The 11,532-nt window shown below is 41.1% G+C and overlaps 1 protein-coding gene across 1 annotated transcript; it reads left to right on the plus strand.

Annotated features, from left to right (window-relative positions):
* Window positions 1–409: 409 nt before the first annotated feature.
* On the plus strand, window positions 410–6,897 carry prdm13 (PR domain containing 13). The gene is made up of 4 exons (XM_041794389.1): window positions 410–577; window positions 2,483–2,614; window positions 2,711–2,831; window positions 5,408–6,897. The coding sequence occupies exons 1-4, from the start codon at window positions 410–412 to the stop codon at window positions 6,895–6,897; spliced, it is 1,911 nt and encodes a 636-aa protein (XP_041650323.1).
* Window positions 6,898–11,532: the final 4,635 nt, after the last annotated feature.

An 11,532-nucleotide genomic window follows, 5' to 3' on the forward strand; every position in this document is an offset into this window, starting at 1 on the left:
GTCTCCATGTGAGCAGGCAGGCCCGTTTCCCCTCTCCTCACAGCTGCTGGGAGAGCCCAACTCTCTCACACTCACTCACACAAACACGCACACTGCTCCACGCTGCAAACTCAGGAGCCCAGCCCCCCCCCCCCCCTTTAAAGTACCTTACAGCACAGCATCACCTCTCTGCCTCCCCCCCCCCTCCTCTTCCCACACACACTTGCATCCTAAGCTGTGGAGGTCGGAGAGGGTGGGGGGCGCTGAGTTGGGGGGGGGGGGCTACCTTGCCTGCACCATGACTAGAAAAGCCGGAGAGCATAACGCCACCGCGTCACTTTGAGGGCGGATATCGGCCGGTCCTCATCCTCTCTTCCTCATCCTCTTCCTTCCTTCCCCGCACTCCTCCAATCTGTCTCCATCAGTCTTCATGGTTCTGATCTCACCCCACGCCATGCAACCCACCCGGGCGTCCACCACCGTCAGTGTGTTCGCGGACTGCAGCATCCCCGCCGGGCTTCGGATAGGACCAGTACCGGGCATCTTCAAGCTCGGGAAGTACGTGTCAGACAGAAAGGAGGCAGGACCCAAAAAGAAGGTAAGAGGAACACAGGACAACTTTAGAAGGAAGTTTGCTTTTATCTTCACAGGTTTAAATGGCCTTTTTCTCACGTGCAGCTGAAAAAATGCGCATCAATATTCCAATAATCCAAAATATCTTTATTAATCAGGAGATCAGTGAAAACAATTGAGGCATTTCAGCTTATTTCCAATTTAATCTTTATTCTTTCTAACTTTTTAAAAACTTTTTTGCAAATAGAAAAATAAACACCTTGACATTTTACGCATGCTTTATTTTCTCTGGTATGAAAAAGGTGGGCAAGTGGAGGCCCGGGAGCCACATGAGGCCCCCCATCCTCAGTCAATCTGGCCAGTCAGTTTTAAAAATTAAATATTATTCAACTGTAAACACGAGGAAACAAAAATCTGACAGGATCTACCATGGTGGATTGCACCGTTTCCAGAGCAACGCCATTACGCACGAAACCAAACGCACCAGAACGTGAGAAATAGAAATATTTCTATTATAATGTTTGTTTAATTTCTTTAAATTTCGTTCTTGGCAAAAGATTGGAACATATAATTTACTCTTTAATTAAGGATTATAAGAAAAAAGTACAAATAAGAGACTTTTAAACCATGAAAAAAGAGCTTAATCCGGCTTTCCTCCTCTCTGTAGCTCATAAAATCCACAATTACTGTTTGCATTTAGGTTTAAAAATAAAAAAAAAGTTTTATTAAATCCTGATCAAAGCTTTATACTTCTACTTTTCATTGTTAATTTAAATTATCCAATAATTTATATCTGGCCTTCTGGCAGCAGGGATTAAATTATTGTGGCCCTCTTGGAATCCAAAGTTGGCCATCGTATGGTTAAAAAAAAAAACAAGCAGGCTGAATTTGTATTTTAAAGCTGCACTGTCAAACTCCATCGAGCTTTCACTCATTAATTGCTTTGGCCTGTCAGGATGGAAATAATTGAGCTCCATTAGTGGCCGACTTGTCAGTCTGTGCTTCTACTTAACCGGCCTAATGGGCGGCCCGGCTCCGCTGTGTGGGATTTCATGCCCTCAGCCGCCTCACATTTCACTGCCTGCCGGGCCTGTTATCCCGATGAGCCGTTTAATTTTAATGTAATCCGGCCACAGAAAGATGCCACTGAGGTCGCGGGCTCAGCCTGGGGCAGAGAGAAAAAACAACAACATTAAAAAGTAACATTAAAGATAAAGCTAAACAAGCTGATTCATGCTTTTAGGCCTGCATGATGAAAGAAGAGGGGGAAATGTAGTTAGTGATTATAATCTCAAAGACAACCAGCAAAGAATTCAAAATAAAATTTACAACAAAATAAAAAAAGGACTACAAATCTTTATTTTTAATCTAACTTTTAAAAATGTATTTTTACGCATTTATGCGCCCATAATTCGCAGTCATAAGAGCATCTCTGATCTCTGCCTGTTATTGTTGCAGCTGTCAGCGCTCGTGATTGATGCGTCTAAATGCGTGGCCCCCGGGCTGCCCGCGATCATCAGGTGCACTCTCTGTGTCAAATGTCGCGCTTCGATCTTTAATGTCCTTGAACAGTTTAGAAACGCTCTGACACTCCTCAAATTCGTTTCCCATATCAACTCAATTAGGCCCGAGTGTCATTCTCTTTAGGGAATCATCAGCGGAGCGGATAAAGGCGCATTACGCGCATTTTGCTCATGCGTAACCCTGCACCTCCAGGTAGAGCAGCCGGGAAACGGCAAGAATAAGGAGTTGAAATGAGTTAATTCAGAACAAGACTATTAATAAATAATGCAGGTTTTGACTGTATTTTGGAGCAGGCCATTCTGATGAAGATGTTGGCCTGTGTAAAGAAGAGGAGGCGCTTAAATGGAGCTGAAAGTTTATCAGAATGTTTTGAGATTGTGCTGACTGGTACTTTCCTCCCTGGTAGGTTCGCTTAGTAAGGGGAGAGTTCGTGGATGAATCGGGCTGTCCCGTGCCAGACTGGATCGGGTTCATCCGCGCAGCCAGGAACAGTCAGGAGCAAAACCTGGAAGCAGTGTCAGACCTACCTGGTGGACAGGTGAATCCCCACCCCTTCAAACCACTTCTCATTTTCTTTTTCTTTTCATGTCAGTAACCTTCATCATCTCCGCTCATCTTCTTTATTTGTTAAAAGATTTTCTACCGCGTCCTGAGGGAAATCCCGGCCGGAGAGGAGCTCAGTGTTTGGTACTCCAACGCTCTGGCGCAGTGGTACGACATCCCAACCACGGCCACTCCCACGCACGACGAGAAAGGTAACTAATAACAATGATAAAAGAAATGATAATAATAATGTGTGGTCTTCTCCAGTTTACATTTCTTTATTGGATTTTTGTAAATTTGGCACTAACATGGAGAGTTTATTCTGGTGTCAGACTCACACTGACACATCATCGACATGTTGAGAGCACATTTAAATGGATGACAATACTCCTGATGTTTCTCCTTTACCGCTCACATGGAAATTGATTGGATGTTCTTACCTCAGGCAGGCTATTTCACTTTTAAAAATCATTTTCTAACGAAGACTGGGGGAACAAGCTCTTTTTTCCTTTAACCCTCCTAGGTCCCTAAAAAAGTGCGACACCCAAGTCCCTAAGGGTAAAAAATACCCTCCAATAAAAACTGCCATAAAAAATTATGTATTAATGTATCATTCCATTTTTTTTTTCATAAATAGGTAAAGTAACTTCAGTCCTCACTTAATATAATGAAAAATATTGGTGTTTTAAAACTTTAACTCCTTAAATGCCAATTTTTGTGACGAGAACTTGATTTTTTTGTTAAAACAAAAAACACAAAAAGTGAATTATTTTCCATCACATAGATGCAAAATAGATTTTTTTTTTTTTTTTTTGGGTTCATCATTTCACATTGCACTGACCATGATTTTAGTGGCTGTGTTTTGGCTTCACACACATACACACACATATATCAATTCCTCAATGCACACTTTCACACCACACTATGACATCCCTAGAACACACCCAAATAAGTTTTGTTATAAATATTTATTTATTTTTTAGCCTGCAGTGCTTGATATAATATGATAATGTAAAAATGCTGACATGGCCTCTCGATAGTGGCTACAGCATATGAGAAAACATCACCACCTAGAAAAAAACAATGAAAATATAAAATTGAAGGGATTTCAACACCAATGAATGAAAAATAAATAAAAATAAAAATAAATCAAACTGCAATGGCAGTGTATTTTTAAAAAAAGTGTTTATAATGGGAGTAGATGGGGTCAAAAATACCCTTAGGGACTCAGGTGGGACTATTTTTTTACACAATGAATTAAAGACTTTAAAAATATTTTTCCCTGAAATACCAAAATTCATCCCAAAATACACACCCTCAGGAAAATGTATACCATATGCATCAACAAAACCAAAGTTCTCCACAAAATAAAGTCCAAAGGGGTAAAAAAAAAAAAAAAAAAACACCCTTAGGGACTAAGGAGGGTTAAAATAAAAACATGGAAATGCTCATTTGGATCAAATTCAGCATTTTATCAGATAACAGATTATTTTCCTTATGTTTTAATCTTTTAATCTTGTTTGGGTCTACGTTGATAATTTGCGTCTGCGTGTGAGGATTATCCTCTAATCTTTGTGAAACACCAGCTCACCAGGAACTAATCCGTTTAATTAAAAGGAGGAAAGATAATCTTTAACAGCAGTGAAATCATTAAGTAAAGATAAATTTGGATGATAAACTCTTTTGGATGTGGAGGGGCCTCTTCACTCAGAATAAATGAAGAAGCAAAGTGGCGCAACATGAAATGATCTCACACTTGCGTCATGAAAAATAAAAGTGATAAATTAATAACGGTGCTCGACAGAAAAGGCATAAAAAAGCAATTAGAAGCAGTAATAGACGTGCGTCGACGACCGTGGAGGAAGAAAAAAAAAAAAGAGGCTGGTGATTCACTCGCGAGACGGAGGTTAACAAATGTCATCGCGTCATTAATATTCATGTATTCAAAAGCAAATAAATTCAAAAACAAGTGCTTCACGGTAAATTAGGTGGGTGCGTCAAGGTATTGTGGCCTAATGAATGCTAACTTTTATGTGGGGTGTATATTGCCCTGATTCTCCGGCCCAACACACCGTGTGCGCTCCTGGACATACGCTCGCTCCCATTATTAGGCGTCAACAGATGGGCCTTCGCCATTGTTTCTGGAGACTTGCGATTTCAAGCAACAGCTGCTGTCACTTCCACGGGAAAGAGCGCAGGGAGAGAGAAAGTAGCTCATTCAAAAGCATCGTTTTCTGAGCGCCAGATTGGGCTGGGCGTTTGCTCTTTTGATGGTGATCATAAACAATGGCCCCTATAAGGATTACAAAATCATTACATCTATATTAACCCCCGAGTGCTCAACTGGGGGGTCATTTAAAAGGCCTCCTGTGTCCATTACCACTTGGCACCACATCTTAGAAATCAGATCAAACCCATTAGGGCCTTCATCTAAACTTTAGCAGTAAATCCTGGAGGGATAATGAAAAATGTGTTTTAGGAATTATTTTTCAAAAGGGGAAAATCGATTCTATGTTGCATTTTTTTATCCATTTTTATTCTAATTTACTTCATGCACGAGCCTTGAGTGTGGCTGGGGTGATTATTAGAGAAGGCGGGCTTGTATGCAGGCCACAGGTTGCACTGTAGTACCTGTAGTGAGATTTTACGCACAGGCTCGGGCTTTTACGCACGCTCATATTCTGTAAATCTTCATGATATTCTAATATTTGTCTTTATTATGTGTTGTGAGATTATTAACCCTAATAAAAGGAATCATAATTTTAATGTTCTTCTTTTTTTTCTTCAGGTGAGGAGCGTTACATCTGCTGGTACTGCTGGAGAATATTTAAATACCCGAACACACTCAAGGCCCACATTCACTTCCACTGCGCCCTGAGCAACGGGCGGGGGTTTGTGAGCAGCGAGCAGGTCAGAGGCACAGAGACATTCAGCAGGTCTCCAAAGTCAGGAGACATCCCCAACACCTCCACATCTCCGAGGAGCGGTCACACCAACACCTCCATCTCAGACTCTAACAGGCGGGCTGTGTCCTCCTCCCCTTTTCTAAACAAAGTCGGACTGTCAAAGAAAAGCAGCTCAGAGGAGCAGGACAGGGCGCTCGACATGAGCGTCACCTCGGCCAGAAACCAAGGACACATCCTCGGCCTCGGGGCCACATCCTCAGTGCTGAGCAGCATGGGCTTCCACCCGGGCGTGCGCTCTGCTTTCAAACCTACCGGGGTCTCCAAAGTCCCGGGCGCAGACGTGTCCAGGGATGACACGAATGGGAAGCTGAGCGGCCTGGGGTTCAGCAAACTCATTGGGAACATGAAACCAATCCGCAATGTGGGCGAGACTCTCAATGGAGGAGGGAACCATCCCTCTAAGTGCGCACCTGCGCTTATGGACTCCACATCTCCAATGGTGCCATGCGCAAACAACCTCCGGAGTTTCCCGTTGTTGCCGCACATGGAGGAGACTTCAGCCTTTAAGCACGTGGAGAGCAGGATGCACTCCGGCCTGTCCCCATCCCGTTACCCTCAGATGCCCCCTGGACTCCACTTTGAGAGGTTCTCTCTGCCTCACTTCGATGGAGTCAAGACGTACGGAGGAGACTGTAACATCCCGATCATGCCCTTCACTGTTTATAACGGGGAGCTGCTCTACAGCTCTCCCTACTATCCGCTTAAATTCCACTTCAGCAACCTGCTTAAATACCCCGAATCTGTGTCCTACTTCGGTGCACCCCCTCTGAGCCAAGACCTGGGCTCTATCACCAACATAGACCGAGAGATCGCCATGCACACGCAGCAGCTGTCTGAAATCGCAGCGGAGAAGAACCGGACCAGGCTGGACTCGATGCCCGCCGGAAACGCCAGCAACACCGGCTCCGGCAAGCCCAAAAAGGGGCACCTGTGCCTGTACTGCGGCAAGCTGTACTCCCGGAAATACGGCCTGAAAATCCACATGAGGACTCACACAGGCTACAAGCCGCTCAAATGCAAAGTGTGCTTCAGGCCGTTTGGAGACCCCAGCAACCTGAACAAACACATCCGGCTGCACGCGGAGGGAAACACGCCCTACAGGTGCGACTTCTGCGGGAAGGTGCTCGTGCGGAGGCGGGACCTGGAGAGGCACGTGAAGTCCAGACATCCCGGGCAGACCATCAAGAAGCTGGACGACAAAACGGGAGGCCTGTTCGAGGACGCAGAGCACAAGAGCGACAATGACAGTGACGTGGACGTGTGCTTCACCGACGACCAGAGCGACCAAGAGTCGAGTAAAAATAATGACTGAGACGTTCTCATGCCCACAGAGACACTTTTAATAGACTTTCATTTATGTACAATACATCACACTCAAGCTTCGACCGTTTTTAGATCATCCAAGCAAAGCAAGCGCACCAAACTGAGCAAATGTCTTTTTACTTCGTTCCTGGAAAAAATCTGTTTCTCTTACATGAATTAACTTTTAATTCATTTCATTTGAAATAATCAGAATCATTCTGATATTATTCTGACAGTTCTATACAACCCTCTCAGTAAAACAGGAACGATGATCCAGCATCAGTTATTCCCAGACGCGTAAAAATCCAATAAAAACTGAAAGGCTGAAAACAAGACGAGATGACCCTTAAAATGAAACTATTTATTTTTCTGCAGTGTGGGAAGGGTCCCAGTTTTGTTACCCATATTAATTTTGGTACTTATAAGCTACTTAACTAAAGGCCCAACCAAAAAAAGAGCACTACATTCCATCAGACTTCATTTTTGAAAATCGTGATCTGCGTAATAATCAGTTCTTATTGAGGATAAAAAGGGCGAAAAAGCTCAGAATATCCCCCTCTCCCTCTTAAACTGTCAGTTGCACTTTAAAAACAGCAATGGGATATTAAATCCAGCCCAACACATGCTACATGGTTCCTGCGCTCGTGCTCGGATTCCCTGCGCCTCATCCAATAACTGATTAAAAATGTGCACTTTCCTGCAGAGGCGCGCTGTTCTTAAAGAAGCAGCCCACTTTATTTAAGGAATCATTCCTAGTCACACAAGATAGTTTGGATTGCAGTTCTAGCCTCTGTCCAGAAGTGTAAAGTATGATATTTCACAGTGTTGTATACGTTTGTTTATAAGTGATACTGTCTATGAGCACAATATCTGACTCCTGTCCTTTAAGTCGATGTTTTTGAATAAATTTAATTTAAAATATCAAAAAAATATGTGTTTGAATTTTTTGTTTTATCTGTGATGTTCAAAATACTGACAACTATTCCATCAATCTCAGATCTGAACGTCATTAAAAGGATGACGTCAGTGACTTTTGGGTTCGTTTGTTACAGGAATGAACGGATAGAACTGGTGAGCTGGTAAACAAATGGATCGATGCTCCACTCATCAGGCCTGTGTCCTCCTCAAATAGGTCTAATGATAATAATAATAATTAAAATTATAACAACAACAACAATAATAATGATAATAATAATAACAACAATAATAACAACAACAACAACAATAATAATAATTGTTATTATTACTATTATTTTTATTATTATTATTATTATTATTATTATTATTATTGCTATTATCAATTTTAAATAATTCATAAACAAGTGAACATGCCAGGAGGAATCAGTGTGAAAACCAATATTTCAAAGCACTCTTTCAGTATAAAAGTCTTCCAAAAAATCTATTTAGTCACTGTGTATTTTGTTATTCAAAGAAAAACTTTTTATTTGCATAAAAAACCTAAAACAAAACAAACAAAAAACTCAAATACAAATAATAGAAATAATAATAATTATAATGATGATGGTGATGATAATAATAATAATAATAATAATAATAATAATAATAATAATAATAATCAAGAAAAAAAGAAAAATAATAATTAAAAAAAACAAAAAAGTGTTCTTCTATATCAGCAAATCTCTCTCACCTGGGCATTAAGTAGGCAAAGCTTGACAACATAAAAGACTACTGTACTCAAGTAAAGTACAGTTATTTTGCCATTAAACTGACTTTAGTAGAAGTAAATTTCTGGTGGAAAAAAATTATCTGTTTATTTATCTATTTATTTTATTGCACAAATGAACAGAGACAATGAAAAAGATACAGGATGCAATGAGAAAAACAATACATGCAGAGCATGATCATGTAGAATTGATTTAACAGAGAAATGTGCAGGAGAACCCAAAGAAATCCACATGGGCTTGTTGAGTGGCCCACCTGTATTCACTTAAGTAAAAGCAAATCAGCTCATTCACTCAGGTATATTTAAATACTGAGCAGCTGCAGGTCTCCAACCAGGTTGTTCAGGTAAAGTCACATCTTTATAATAAAATAAAATGCAACAGCTGTTTTGGGATGTGATGTCAGCCTCTCACTGAGAGGTCAAAGCTAAATAACTCTCCAGTTTCATTTCACTGACAGAAAGCTAGAAACTCCTCATTTGGACTCACGATTTAGCTTTTACTTAAGACGTTTTAAAAGTTACTGAAGTACAAAACTTAAAACCAAAAATAATTTAAAATTAGTGGAATTACTGAGCTCAAAATGTACTCAAAAAAGCCACACAAAAAGAAAATACCTGATTACAGCAACAGAGTAAATGTAATTAGTTACTTTCCTCCAGTGGTCATAAGTCAAGAGGGATTTTAGACCCTTTTTTTGGGTGCTTCGTCACCCCTAAATATCACCCCTAAATATCACCCCAGCACCCCTAAAACAGCAGCATTGTCTCATCAAATGGTTAATCTGACAGGTATATGTGCTAATCTTTATTTTATTTTTCAAGGTTTTATCTTTAAATCAGAGTAGTGATAATCTGGATTATGTTGAATCATCCTTGAAGGCAGGTAAATGAAAATCCTACATGACTGCAATGACACACTAATGACAGGTAGAATTAACATTTTATGATGGAAGCTCATCGTACTTGGTATAGTTTTTATTTAAAATAATGTCAGTAATATTACTTTATTTCAGTGCTTTAGTGAGAGCACTGAACATACTATAGGGATGTCGAAATGCCATGTTATATTCAGGAAAAAAATCACATAAGATGTCAAATAAGTGTAACAGAGAAAGGTACACTTTATTATCCTTTGAAATGGAGAGAAGCTTAGTTCTTCCACAGATAAACTCAAGAAAATCCTTTAAATGAGTCCAATTTTACAGAAAAAAATCAAGATTGAAAAGATTACTAACTGGCAGCTTTGGCTGGAGTGATCAGTCCAAGGATTTATAACTTTTAAAATGCATATATTTTGCGAAGAAAAAGACGTTTCCTTTCTACTGCAGTGTGTTCAAATCACTCCATTAAAATGTTTAAAAAGTGATAAGAAAATTTAAGGCTTTGCTTCTATTCAAATAAGGACTCAGCTTTGGAGGAACAAATTCTAACCTCTGAATATTAAAACTCGTGTTTAAAGGGCGTTGTGTTTATTTAATTTTCTACATAAGACCTAGTGTTTGTCTATGGAGGTGTGAGTTTGATGTTTAAAATTAACGCTGCCACCTCCTGTTTGGGATTGGTGGGTTCCAGCATGGCTTGGTATGCTTGCACATAATGCACTGAAATCAACCAGTTAGGCCTCAGAATGGCAGTAGCCGGTGGATGCATCTACTGTAACATTTGACATCGTCTCTGGAGTCTTCTGAAGCTTCAGTCCTTGATTTAACATCCTCATTATTGTTCTTTATTCTGTAATTGTGTTGGTTAAATGAAAAAAAAACACTGGCCACACTGCCAAGACAAAGCAGACACAGATAGAGGATTAGCATGAATGCAATAGCATTAATAAGAATGAAGGGTTTCTTTAGCTGCGTCAGCATTGCTGTAATATTTGTTAAAAGTCTGTGGAGCCAGTGAAAGCAGCAACACCATGACGAAAATCCAAAGGAGGTATGCAATCAATCGAAGTACACCACACTAAAAACATGACTGCCACCAGCAACACCAGGTGCAGGAAGACAAACCTAGACAACATTAAAGAGATAGATTAACTGTTTTTTTTTTCAAAGATTTATTTTTGGGCTTTTCGTGCCTTTATTTGACAGAGGAGGCCAGTGGATAGAGTCAGAAACGGGATGAGAGTGGTAAGAGACATGGGGGCCACAGGCCGGATACAAACCCGGGCCGCCCGCGTACATAGGTCGCACCTTAAACCTCTAGGCTATCCGCACGACTAGAGATACACTATATTGCCAAAAGTATTTGCTCACCTGCCTTGACTTGCATGTGAACTTAGGTGACATCCCATTCTTAATCCATGGGGTTTAATATGACATGGGTCCACCCTTTGCAGCTAGAACAGCTTCAACTCTTTTGGGAAGGCTTTAGGAGTGTGTTTATGGGAATTTTTGACCATTCTTCCAGAACCGCATTTGTGAGGTCACACACTGATGTTGGACCAGAAGGCCTGGCTCTCAGTCTCGGCTCGAATTCATTCCAAAGGGGTTCTATCGGGTTGAGGTCAGGACTCTGTGCAGACCAGTCAAGTTCATCCACACCAAACTCTCTCATCCATGTCTTTATGGACCTTGCTTTGTGCACTGGTGCACAGTCATGTTGGAACAGGAAGGGGCCATCCCCAAACTGTTCCCACAAAGTTGGGAGCATGGAATTGTCCAAAATCTCTTGGTATGCTGCAGCATTCAGAGTTCCTTTCACTGGAACTAAAGGGCCAAGCCCAGCTCCTGGAAAACAACCCCACACCATAATCCCCCCTCCACCAAACTTTACACTTGGCACAATGCAGTCAGACAAGTACTGTTCTCCTGGCAACCGCCAAACCCAGACTCGTCCATTAGATTGCTAGTTGGAGAAGCGTGATTCGTCACTGCGGAGAACACGTCTCCACTGCTCCAGAGTCCAGTGGCGGTGTGCTTTACACCACTGCATCAACGCTTTGCACTGCTCTTGGTGATGTAT

Source organism: Cheilinus undulatus, linkage group 8 (assembly GCF_018320785.1).
Source record: "Cheilinus undulatus linkage group 8, ASM1832078v1, whole genome shotgun sequence".
Lineage (NCBI taxonomy): Eukaryota > Metazoa > Chordata > Actinopteri > Labriformes > Labridae > Cheilinus > Cheilinus undulatus.